The following is a 12,912-nucleotide window of genomic DNA, read 5'->3' on the forward strand; positions in this document are numbered from 1 at the left end:
AATAATAATAATTTGCCACCGCCAATGAGCCATGAAATTCCGCACCCTTAACAAACTACAGTTCCCGGGATTCTTGAGGGGAGAGGAGTCCTGACTGCTAAAGTGCTATAAGGGTTATCCAAACAGGTGACCACACAGAGATCCTTGTGACACATTGGTTGTGCCACACGTTAAAGCAGAGAACCCAGCACATGGCGTGGCAAGTGTCCTTGGGGCAGAAACGGAAACCATAATCTCATGGTATCACGGAACTGTAGCACATGGAAGGGTATCACGGGAGGGATCCCAAGGGTCATCTAGTCCAACCCCAATCAATGCAGGACTCTCAACTAAAGCATCCGTGACAGGTGGCCATCCAACCTCTGCTTAGAAACCTCCAAGGAAGGGGAGTCCACCACCTTCCAAGGGAGTCTGTTCCATGGTTGAACAGCCATCTCCATCAGAAATTGCAATAAATGCGTTATAATTGCAGTCTTAAAACCTGGGACAAAACAAAAGATCCAGAGCAAGCGAACACACACACACACACACACACACACACACACACACACTTGTCTGTAAAACATCAACTGTAAGAGATGTCAGAAGAAGAAGAACCTTCCAGGACAGGCTAGAGGCTGAGAGTCACAGTGTGACCACAGACTCAGAGAGGAGTCAGAGGTGGCCCCTGATACCCAGAAGTAGGACAATCCCAGTGCTACTGGCTCTTGTTCCTCTCTAATACCCCACTCGAGGAGAGCTCTGCATACTGCTGAGCAACCAGCCAGGCAGGCCCAGAAAGGGAGCCCACCACGTCGCCCCAGTCTTCATCTGCTGGGGAGGGATTCAGAGTTGAGTCAAAAGGGGGAAGTGGTCAGTTTCAGCAATGTCTCAAGCTGAATAAGTCGAGCCGGAGGAACTCTTCTCTGAATAAGTCGAGCTGGAGGAACTCTTCTTCTTCTTTTTTTTCTTTTTTTCTTCTTCTAATATTTTATTAAGGATTTTCTTGTTTTACAGAAGTAAGTGTAATGCCTCGTATTTTTTTTTCCATGTAACATTTTTACAAATCCATTTTATTTGTTGAGGCATTAGGGGGAGAAGGGAAAAAAAAGAAAGAAAGGAAAAAGAAAGGGGGAGTGGGGGGAGGGGGGAGGGAAGATGGATGGGGGTGGGGTCGGATGGCGATGTTTCTATTATGCTTAATGTATGTAGAGTTTGGTGTCAGCGTTACTTGTGTTCCTTTGGTGGTGAGAGAGGTTGGGGTTGGCCTAGGGTGTGATTGGCTGTGGTGATCTTTGTTTTCGTGTGTGAGTGAGGTGGGTGGGTGTTTTGGATCAGGTTAGCCATATTGATTTGTATGCTGTTGGTGGATTATTGTCATTGTCTTGTTGGGCTGTGTATGTGATAAAGGGGAGCCATACCGGGGTGAAGGCGTCTTCTTCTGTTTGTCCCCGTGTCAGTTTCAGTTTATTAGTTAATCTTTCTAGTAGGGCTGTTTCCCATACTATTTGGTACCATTGGTCCATGCTTACTCCTGACAGGTCTCTCCAGTGTCTGGTTATGGTGTTCCTGGCTGCTGAAAGTAGGTGGGTTATGAGTTCTTTGTGGTGTAAATGGGCATTGTTGTCTTGGAAGATGTTTAGTAGGGCCAATTCTGGGGTGATATCTAATACTTGCTTAGTTATTTTATCTTCTGTGCTGCTACTTTCTGTGAATAAAAGCTATTTGCATTTCGCGTCTCAAGCTCTTTCCTTCCCTGTGGATGACCTGCACTTGCCTGACATCTCCTTGACATTAACTAACCTCTACCTCCTCCCCATCCCTCAAGTCATTTGGAATAAAAGGTTTTGTTTATAAAGTTTTTTTTCTTACACTCTGGGAGAAAGTGTTCCAGCTGGGTGTAATTGGGGAGAATTTCATCAGAAGAGGGCCTTTGGCCTCATCAATCAAAAATGGGAAACATGCATTGGACTGGACCTTCCTCAGAGATTCTTATTTTATGGTGAGGCCCCTTGCTATTTACTAATATCCAGTAGCAATGGTTTTTTAGATGTGGCCCTTGCTGCTCATTAAAGATGCCTTGCTTATGAATCTGGGCCATGTTCCATTTCTTCGGCGGCAGCAGAAGGAAACCGTGTTAGGCTGATTAATGTGCAAAGCAGCTTTCTCTTCATCTCAGAAATCCCCTTCAGAAATCTGAGCGCTCATTTGTTTTTCCTTGGAATTGGCCCTACACCTCAGAGTTATTTAAAATGCGCACGTTGCAGTGATTAATGTGTTCAAACTAAGGAAACCTAAATGGGAATTTAAAACCAAAGCGCTTGTTTTTACTCCAAATGAAAATGAGCCTTGGAATTATGTCAGAAGGGTGAAAATAATAGCATTATTTAAGAGAGAGCATGGAGTGGTTTGGATGTGATGCTAAATCATAGTTTAGCATTACAGGAATGATCCAAGTTGAGCCTAAGGCAGGCATAGGCAAACTCGACCCTCCAGATGTTTTGGGACTACAACTCCCATCACCCCTAGCTAACAGGACCAGTGGTCAGGGATGATGGGAGGTGTAGTCCCAAAACATCTGGAGGGCCAGGTTTGCCTATGCCTGGCCTAAGGCTTGTATGTTCTTCCCTCCCCTGCCATGCTCTGGTATGAACAGTGCTATTTTTCTAGAAAAAGAGGTGCCAGAACTCACCGTGAACATCTCCCTAGTTCTCTTATAAGGGCACTGGCACCCACTTGAGAGTTGCCGGAACTTAGTTCCAGCAAGTTCCCACTGGAAAAAAAAGCTCTGGGTATGGACATGAGGAAGCTTCTGCTTCCAGCCTAGATTAACCAAGCCTTACTGTGTCATCATATAGACAGCATCTTAAAAAGCAGAGACATCACCTTGCCAACAAAGGTCCGTATAGTTAAAGCTAATGTTTTCCCAGTAGTGATGTATGGAAGTGAAAGCTGGACCATAAAGAAGGCTGATCACCAAAGAATTGATGCTTTTGAATTATGGTGTTGGAGGAGACTCTTGAGAGTCCCATGGACTGCAAGAAGATCAAACCTCTCCATTCTTAAGGAAATCAGCCCTGAGTGCTCACTGGAAGGACAGATCGTGAAGCTGAGGCTCCAATACTTTGGCCACCTCATGAGAAGAGAAGACTCCCTGGAAAAGACCCTGATGTTGGGAAAGATGGAGGGCACAAGGAGAAGGGGACAACAGAGGACGAGATGGTTGGACAGTGTTCTCGAAGCTACCAGCATGAGTTGACCAAACTGTGGGAGGCAGTGGAAGACAGAAGTGCCTGATGTGCTCTGATCCATGGAGTCACGAAGAGTCGGACACAACTAAATGACTAAACAAACAAAACGGTGTCATCTGAACCCAACTGCTTTTGCTTAATCTAAACTGTGGTTTGCTGAAGTAGAGCAAACTCCCAACCATAGTTTAAGAAGCTGGCTTGTTTCAACAAACCATGGTTAGCGTTAACCACATGTTAGGGTTTGAATGTAATGGAAGACTACGGTTAATCTAAAGGAAAAGCTTCAGATCTCTTCCTTGTGGTTGAGTCGGGGGAGCGAAAAGGAGAAAGCGTGCAAGCCTGAGGCCCACTGCAGCTCTTCCTTGTAACACTAAACCATGGTTTATCACTCCACGACAACTTTCCTGACGTCTACCAGGTTCTTTCCACTTTCCACATAGAAATGATAGACAATACTGGCAGCTAAAAAAGCCAATGCAATTCTGGGCTGCATCAATAGGAGTATAGCATCTAGATCAAGGGAAGTAATAGTGCCACTGTATTCTGCTCTGGTCAGACCTCACCTGGAGTACTGTGTCCAGTTCTGGGCACCACAGTTCAAGAAGGACACTGACAAACTGGAACGTGTCCAGAGGAGGGCAACCAAAATGGTCAAAGGCCGGGAAACGATGCCTTATGAGGAACGGCTAAGGGAGCTGGGCATGTTTAGCCTGGAGAAGAGGAGGTTAAGGGGTGATATGATAGCCATGTTCAAATAAATAAAAGGATGTCACATAGAGGAGGGAGAAAGGTTGTTTTCTGCTGCTCCAGAGAAGCGGACATGGAGCAATGGATCCAAACTACAAGAAAGAAGATTCCACCTAAACATTAGGAAGAACTTCCTGACAGTAAGAGCTGTTCGACAGTGGAATTTGCTGCCAAGGAGTGTGGTGGAGTCTCCTTCTTTGGAGGTCTTTAAGCAGAGGCTTGACAACCATATGTCAGGAGTGCTCTGATGGTGTTTCCTGCTTGGCAGGGGGTTGGACTCGATGGCCCTTGTGGTCTCTTCCAACTCTATGATTTTATGATTTAGATGGATCACTGGTCTGATTGTGTATACAACATCTCCCTGTGTTTCTTATTACACAATAATGGGCACCTCCAAAGTAGCACCTCTAGCATTACCAAAGCTCCACAACAGTTATTTTCATCAATACACCCACGGTTTCCTCTTTCCTTTGTTTGGAAGTGTGGGAGAAAGGAATGAGGAAAGAAAAAGGAAAGGTGAGGATGAAGTCAAGAACTTCAAGACATTGCATCTACAATTTCCCAAACACCCACTTTGCAAAGGGTGTAATTCGCGTATCATTCTGACACTTGATAACAATTTCTCCATTGATTTTGATAGCTCTGAACGGCGCCTATTTAATAAAAACTGATCGATGGCCGGTCTGCTGTACGTATTGAGCCATATCCTTAGAAACATTTGTACACAGGGAGTGTTTGGTGCCCATTCATTTGGCATGCGCAATTCCCATTAAAGTTAATAGGAGTTAGGCACACATGCACTGAAATGGAGGCTGCCTTTAATTGCCTCCCAATTAGAAGCACAAGCTTCATTAGGCCTACTGCTTTGGTAAAACACATATTTGATGAAACAGCTTCTGCTGCTGGAAAGTTTTCATCCAGGTGTTAGTGTAATCAGGATTTTATTTCATCCGAACAGCTCTCCTCTTTCAATTCTTTTTTTAAAAAACAACAACAACAAAGAATTAAGCTGCATTTCAAATTGGTTATTTGGAAAGCTAATCTGAGGTCCTACTTAGCTAAAATCTGTTCCATATGACCTTTGCAGTGAAACAGTTTTGCCCCTAGCAGCATGCTACATGACCAGTTTGCATCCAATATTACTTTTCAATAGGTTCTAAGCCTCCTTGGTGGGGGGAAAAACTTTGTGTCAATCCATCTCCAAACAGCTCTAGGCAATATAGTTGATCAGGGCCAGCCCATAAATGAGGCAAGGTGAGGGAACTGCCTTGGGTGGCAGGATCCACAGGAGATCCTTATGTAGATTTTTATTCCCCCTTGTTCCGGTTGTAGATCTCCATTCACCCCTTCTTCCCTGGCGGGGAGGGTGGCACCATTTTGTGGTTCGCCTCAGGCGGCAAAATGTATTGGGCCAGCCCTGTGATGGGAGTTCAACATCTGAGAGTCAGTATGGTGTTAGTGGTTGGAGTGCTGGACTGGCACACAGGAGACCAGGGTTCAAATCCCCGCTCAGCCACGAAGCTTGACTTTGGGCTGTTCCTCAGCTCTTAGCCTAACTCTCTTCATAAGGTCATTGGGGAGGGGGAAGACATGTGCATGTCACCTTAATCTCCCTAGAGGAAAAGTAATAAATTAAAATAAATGCAAACTGCAAACATCTGGAGAGTCACAGGTGTTAGAATTCCTGCTCCGTGATTGCAGTCATGGGATTTTTGGCTATCACATGACGGTGTATGTTTTGACTCCATAGAATGGGAAATGACGGAGACAGGATGTTTGTGTTACTGTGTTCTGTGAAGTGGGACTATTGTCCTTTGTTCCTTCTCTTTGCTGTCTGATGCTAGAGAGAGAGGGAGCCATGTTTCAGTGCTCCGTGTGTGTTTATATGTAAATAAAGTAGATTAGCCAAAATGCTGAGTTGCTGAGGTCTGTTACGCAAACTGCGAAGACTCTGCGGATCCCTAAGTGTGCCGATGTCTGTTGGCATCGGTCTCTGTGATGTTCAGGCTGAAGAAAGCTTTTGAAGATCCTGAACAATCTACCAGGAGGAAGAGAACATGCCAGTCGGGCATGTGTCTCTGCCACGGTCCTACTCAAGTGTAGGATGAGCTCCTGACATCCCCATCCCCATGAAATGCCATTTCCCCACTAATTAAGTAACTGCTAGAAAATGAATTCCAAAAAAAAAAGGCTACCTTTCTTCCATGGGGTGCATGTTCCCTTCCACAAAGTATTGCTTTTTCTTTTCCCTTTCTCTCTCTTGCAACAGGACAACTGTGCTCCAAATGCATGGGGCAATTTGGCTCTGTTTCCCCCAAAGAATTGTGGAAACCATTGCTTGCAACAGAGCTGTTAGACAGTGGAATGGATTGTCTTGAGAGCTTGTGGACTCTCCTTTGTTGTAGGTTTAAAAGTACAGTGGTGCCTCGCAAGACGAAATTAATCCGTTCTGCGAGTCTCTTCGTCTTGCGGTTTTTTTGTCTTGCGAAGCACGGCTGTTAGCGGCTTAGCGGCTATTAACGGCTTAGCGGCTTTAAGAAAAAGGAAACAAACTCGCAAGAACTCGCAAGACGTTTCGTCTTGCGAAGCAAGCCCATAGGGAAATTCGTCTTGCGGAACAACTCAAAAAACGGAAAACTCTTTCGTCTTGCGCGTTTTTCATCTTGCGAGGCATTCGTCTTGCGAGGTACCACTGTAGAGGTTAGATGGCCACCTGTCATGGGTGCTTTAGTTGAGATTCCTGCATTGCAGAGGGTTGGACTAGATGACCCTTCCAGCTCTATAATTCTATGCTTTTACACTGAGAATTGTTAGGAGACTCCTGCTATCACCCTTGCAGGACTACAACTCCCAGGGTTCCCAGGGAAGAGGGATTCGGCACTTGTGTTCAGATGTGCTCATCACTGTGCAAACAGTCTTTGGCCAATTAGAATCAGATTGTCCATAAAAAGAAAATTCAATTTGAACAAAAATTTGTGTGAATCTCTTTTTGTTTTTGTTTTTGTTTTGTTGTTGTTGTTCCCTCCCTCCCTCCCTCCCTCCCTCTCTCTCTCTCTCTCACACACACACACGCACAAAGACAAAAACCAATTCTTTGGCTTCTAACTGTATCACTACACCGGATTTCAACATGGGTATGCATCTTGTTTCAATAATTGAAAGGAACTGCAGGTGTGAACCTGAGGGGAAAAGACCTTGGAAATTCTTACAATGTTGCTATAGCAATAGCTTAGGAAAATATCTCTGATCTTCATTGTAGCTCTCGAGTATGCAGCTGAGTACAAGCATGGAGGTGCCCTATCACTGGCTACACAATGTCTGCAGCTTACTACACGGAGATAAGGCTTGCAAATTACTGCTGCTATAACTTAAGGCTTCGGATAACTGGTGATGGAACAAAAACAATAATAAAAAAATTCAATTTATTTTGCTGAAATTCCTTAACGCTACGCTGCTTTTTTTTTTAGACCAGGGCTTTCGATGACCCCATTTATTGCTGCATTAAAAGGAAAGGGGGGCTGCTTAAAGAGCAAGCAAACCATTATTATTTTTATTCTTCTTGGCTTTATTATGCATAGCTAACAAATGGCATGGAAAATGCTATCTCTGCTGAAACCGATAGGAACGTCAAAGCAAAAATAGAAAACATACCAGTAGCTCCTGTTGTGGTGGAGCAGTGCCACCCTTCTGATACTGGCATTGATGTAGCTTATCTGGGTGGCACTGGAATGAGGCAGTAAGGAAGGGACTGGGGAGCAGGGGAGCTGGACTGGCTCTGCCAGTGTGTCCAAGGTAGCTCCAAGCTTGCCACCCAACTGGCTCCACCCTAGTGCCATCCAGATATGATGCATCAATGCTGGGAGGACAGCTCTGCCCCAACACAGGAGGCACCACTGAAATAGAGGGCATAAGAACACAAGAAGAACCTGCTGGACCAGGACAATGACCATCTTGACCGGCATCCTGTTGGCCAACCACATGCACTTGGGATGGACATCGTAAAGGACCCCTGGACGGTTAAGTCCAGTCAAAGGTGACTATGGGGTTTCGGCACTCATCTTGCTTTCAGGCCGAGGGAGCCGGCGTTTGTCCACAGACAGCTTTCCGGGTCATGTGGCCAGCATGACTAAACCGCTTCTGGTGCAACGGGACACCATGACGGAAACCAGAGCACACGGGAACGCCATTTACCTTCCTGTCACAGTGGTACCTATTTATCTACTTGCACTGGCCTGCTTTCGAACAGCTAGGTTGGCAGGAGCTGGGACAGAGCAACAGGAACTCACCTCGTTGTGGGGATTCGAACTGCCGACCTTCCGATCGGCAAGCCCAAGAGGCTCAGTGGTTTAGACCACAGCGCTACCCGCATCCCAAGCTGGACATGAGCACATCAGCAATCTCACTACCTGCAGATTCCAGCAACAGGCATTGAGAAGCATAAAGAAGCATTCTGGAAGGTAACCGAGATCCTTGATACTTAGGGGTTCTTGAGTAGGGATGTCAAGGAATTCCGACAGAATGGGAAACAGGGGAGGAAAATAATGTCCACTTGTGCTCCCCAGTAACTGGTATTCAGAGGCATATTGTCTCCAATAGTGGAGGCAAAACACAACCATCATGACTTAGTTACCACTGATAGCCTCCACGATTTTGTCTGATCTTCTTCTAAAGCCATCCAAGTTGGTGGCCACCACTACATCTTCTGGGAGCAAATTTCATAGTGTAACTATGCATGTTAAGTATTTCCTTTTGCCTGTCCTGAATCTTCTTACTCCACAAGAACAGGCATGGCTTTTGCCAGTGCTGAGGACAGCAGCAAAGAAGTTTGCTGCAGAAGGATCCATTGGAGTGACAAAGCATCCCAGATGAAGCCGCGGGAGAGTCAAACCGGCCCTGCATTGGCTTACTGATATACCAAAAAGTAGCACTTTAACATTCACTACGTTGCATCAATGGCTTCTCCACCTGACAGCCTCTGTGTATTTGTGGCATGCCCCAACAGCCTCCATGCCAACAATGGAAATGTTGCCGTTCTTTTCTTTGTGCCTTTCAAAGCTTCTTCAGTGGCAATGCTTGAAGTAATTGCACGGGATGCAACATAATTATTCATGCAAATTGCCTTTCAGAGATTTCAAAACCTATTTCATTAAATGTGTATGAGCGGAGCAGAATGGCTTATTAGCACACACAAACTGGCGGTCTTCAAATATGCTAACCAATTTGCACTGTGTTTCTAGGTGGAATGGAATAACATATTTTGAGTGGATTACTGGGCTAATCAGAGTTAATCCATCCTAGATGGGGAGCAGCTATTCTTTGGCAGCCTTTGAGCAAAAACCCCAAAGTACAGCTGTTGAACATCCCCAATGCATTTCATGTTAGCTTTCATGATATCATTGCAACCTTCCTCTACAACATCTTTCATTTCTAACAGGGCTTCCCAAACTCAGATCTCTGGCTGTGTTTGGACTACAACTCCCATCATCCCTAACTGGCAGGGACAGTGGTCAGGGATGATGGGAATTGTAGTCCAAAAAAGCTGGAGACCAAAGTTTGGGATGCCCTGATCCAAAAGAAGGGTGGTGCTATTTGTGAGAGGGCCGGTTTTACCCAAGCATGTAAGAACCCATGAAAAGCCTGCAGGCTGATGGGTTGATGGCCCATCTAGTCCAGCATCCCGTTTTCACAGTGGCCAACCAGATGCTTGCAGTAAGCCAGCAAGCTGCACATGAGGGCAACTCTGCCCACTTGTGATGCCCATCAACTGGTATTCAGAGGCATGATGCCCCTGACAGGGGAGGTAGAATGTAAAATACACACCAATGTCCCTGTTTTCCCCTCTAAAATATTGGAGGGTGTGTCTTGCATGCTTTGGATCTCCATTTAGATAAATGAAGGGGACCATCACAGGGATGGAGACGATCACTAAATACCTGCAGATCCAGCAATGTCCAGTCACTTAATGCCCATGGTTCATTATCAGGTGCAGGTGAACTAATGCCAGTGTACTGGAAGAAGCAAAGATCACCAGTGTTGAAGCAATTGTTCTTCAACATCAACTTCATGGAACTGGTCATGTTATATGGATGCCTGATTATCGTCTTCCAAAGCAACTACTCTATTCCGAACTTAAAAATGGAAAGTATAATGCCGGTGGTCAGCAAAATAGGTTTAAAGACTCTCTCAAGGCAAATCTAAAAAAAATGTAGTATAAACACCGACAACTGGGAAACACTGGTCTGCGAGTGCTCCAGTTGGAGAACAGCCTTTACCAAAGGTATCATGGGCTTTGAAGACGCTCAAACTCAGGACGCAAGGGAGAAACATGCTAAGAGGAAGGCATGCTTGGCAAATCCTCGCTGGGATCAACTCCCGCCTGGAAACCTATGTCCCCACTGTGAAAAGATGTGTGGATCCAGAATTCGCCTCCACAGTCACTTATGGACTCACTGTTAAAATTGTGTTAATGGAAGACCATCATACTTGGCTACAAGTGATCACCAAAGAAGAAGATCAGGCAAGCAATGTGAGGGCATTACAAGAACATAAGAAGAGTCTGCTGGATTAGGCCAATGGCCCACTTCTTCCAACATCCTGCTCTCACAGTGGTCAACCAGAAGACTACAGGAAACCAGCAAGCAGGATTCAAGCACAAGAGCACTCTTCCCTCTAGTCCAGCCAATCTGTTCTCCCAGTGGCTGCCCAGATTCCTGTGGCAAACCCTCCGAGAAGGACCAGAATACTCTCTCCTCCTGTGGCTCCCAGTGGCTGGTATTCAGAAGCGCTGCTGCCTCTGACCAAAAGACAGCAGCCCCCCCCATTATAGGCATCAAGCAGCGTAGCAAATGTTTTCCAAAAGATGCATTCCAAGCAGATCAGCTTGGGAAGCTTTTATAAGATTATGCTAATAATTAAACCTTCCGCCGAATGTATCGATTTGGTACTTTAGAAAGGCGGCCGCCGTGTGCATCCGTCAAAGCGCCGAGGATCTTGAATGCAAATAGGGAAGTCGGGCAAAAGCGCCGTGTCTCTTTGCACATCCCAAATCTGAAAAGCTGCGGAGGGAGCCTCAAAGATGCGATTACGATTTGCGCACGCTGGAGTGGCAAGCGTAGGCTTCTCACCAAATCACTTCCAATTACGTGAAGCACTTGTGGCTTACGTCCCTTTATTAAGTGTGTACCGTAAGTAGCAATAAGGATAATTTCCCTGCATTTTACTTACCATAAATCTGACCTTAGTCATAACAGCCCGGAACACCTGACGTCAGTACATGAGCAGCAATGGATTTGGTTGGCTCAGAGTTTACGTTGAAGAATCCAAATATTATTCTTAACTTACGACCTGCTCCTCTCAGCCAGAGATAAAGCCCATTTAAATCCCACATCATTCGAACACAAGAAGGTTTAGCAGTTGCTCAACTGCCTTCCTGAAATCAATGAGACTTAAAAGTGCTGAACTTTGGCTGGATCAAGTCTATTCTTTTGATCAGTGGCTAAACAGCAGGCGAGGGGAATCTCTGCCCCTCCAGATTTTGCTGAACTGCAACTCCCCTCATCCCTCGACCATCGACCATGTTTGCAAGGGCTTATGGGAGTTGTAGCTCAGCAGTGTCTAGAGGTACAAATGTTCCCCACCCTGCTATATGACACCCTGCCTTTGAATCTTGAAGCGTATCTTGCAAAACGTGTCCCTTCTGCTTCGAACGGCAGGAAATTTTAAGGAGGTACAGTCCAAAATGGAGGGAAATGTCATTCAGTGTACTTTTGGCACCCCATCCGATTCTCCCAAACATGCATGTGAATCAGAAGGAAACTCTCTGTGTGCAAAAAATGCACACCTGCACATTTACATTGTGCACACACACATATATATCATATATATTACACACACATATATAATATAAAAATGCATACAAAATGCATATTTTATAGGAAAATGCATATTAGAAAAATGCATATTTATAGGACAATGCATTGGAAAGCATTGGAAAATGCATTTTCATTTTTTACTGTTTCCATCAAATGAATCGAAAGCATTGGAAAATGTATATTTTACTGCATGCGAAATGCATTAAATTTAATTTTAGACTTTCATACCTTTTCAAAAACAGAAAAAAAGAGAAAAATCACCAGAAAAGAAGAGAAATTAGGCTGCTCAGTGTGCTCCTAACCCAAAACATATTGCTTTAACACAAGCAATAGGAGAGGATTCTCCACCATACCTGGGGACAACTGGCTAGCTAAGGGAGTGTAGGGCAGGCCATGCGGCAAAGACAGCTTTGCCTTGCAGCATCTCACTGCCATTCCCCACCTCCCAGCTTCTGCTGTCTGAAGGAGCTGACTCACTTCGCCTAACAGTAGGGCCGGCCCTATCCTTCATCAGCAATGCCAGGGCAGTTCACAACAACACTATGCAAAACAAACGCATCTCCAATGAAGTCAGCATACTAAAATAGAATAATATACATTGTAATCCACAATAGACAGGCTGTGTACCACCCAGACTTAGCATTAACAGCCCACAAATTACCATCTCTGACAAACGTCCCATCTGCCCGCTGAACAGGCAGCATGACAGAAAAAGAAAGAAAGAGAGCCAATAATTCAATTTAAATGCATCTGGAGGTGTAAGGAGGGTGAATATTTGGTTCAGCCTACATTGCTCAAGATTTTCTTTATGCAATGAAGCAATCTTAATTGAGATTGTACATATGTTTGCTTCAGTTCAGCAGAGTGTGTGTGTGTGGGGGGGTGAAATGTGGCTGAGAAGCAGGGAGAAAAGTTCCAAAGCTAATTAAAAATGGTTAACATTTAGGTGTTGGAAACAATAACCTGTCATGGACCTATCAGCGTGAATTCTCCCACAAAGCTTTGCTTGGTTTCACAGATAAACCTGTTGTTCTGTACTATCCCATGACACCAATTAAAAAATT

At 45.0% G+C, this 12,912-nt stretch overlaps 1 protein-coding gene across 37 annotated transcripts in view; it reads right to left on the reverse strand.

Moving 5' to 3' along the window:
- The window catches only part of NRXN1 (neurexin 1), a 1,569,693-nt gene that overhangs the window by 31,276 nt on the left and 1,525,505 nt on the right, over positions 1-12,912 (reverse strand). Inside the window, exon 1 of one of the 37 annotated variants that reach the window (XM_081000840.1) lies at positions 11,202-11,444. The exons of 35 other annotated variants lie outside the window; for them this stretch is intronic. In XM_081000840.1, coding sequence (XP_080856966.1) covers positions 11,202-11,222 — 21 coding nt within the window. In that variant the 5' untranslated portion in view covers positions 11,223-11,444. Of the gene's footprint in view, positions 1-11,201; positions 11,445-12,912 lie in introns of those variants that run through there. One more of the 37 variants, XM_081000839.1, reaches the window with a different exon arrangement.

Source organism: Podarcis pityusensis, assembly GCF_964106645.2.
Source record: "Podarcis pityusensis genome assembly, chromosome: 3".
NCBI lineage: Eukaryota > Metazoa > Chordata > Lepidosauria > Squamata > Lacertidae > Podarcis > Podarcis pityusensis.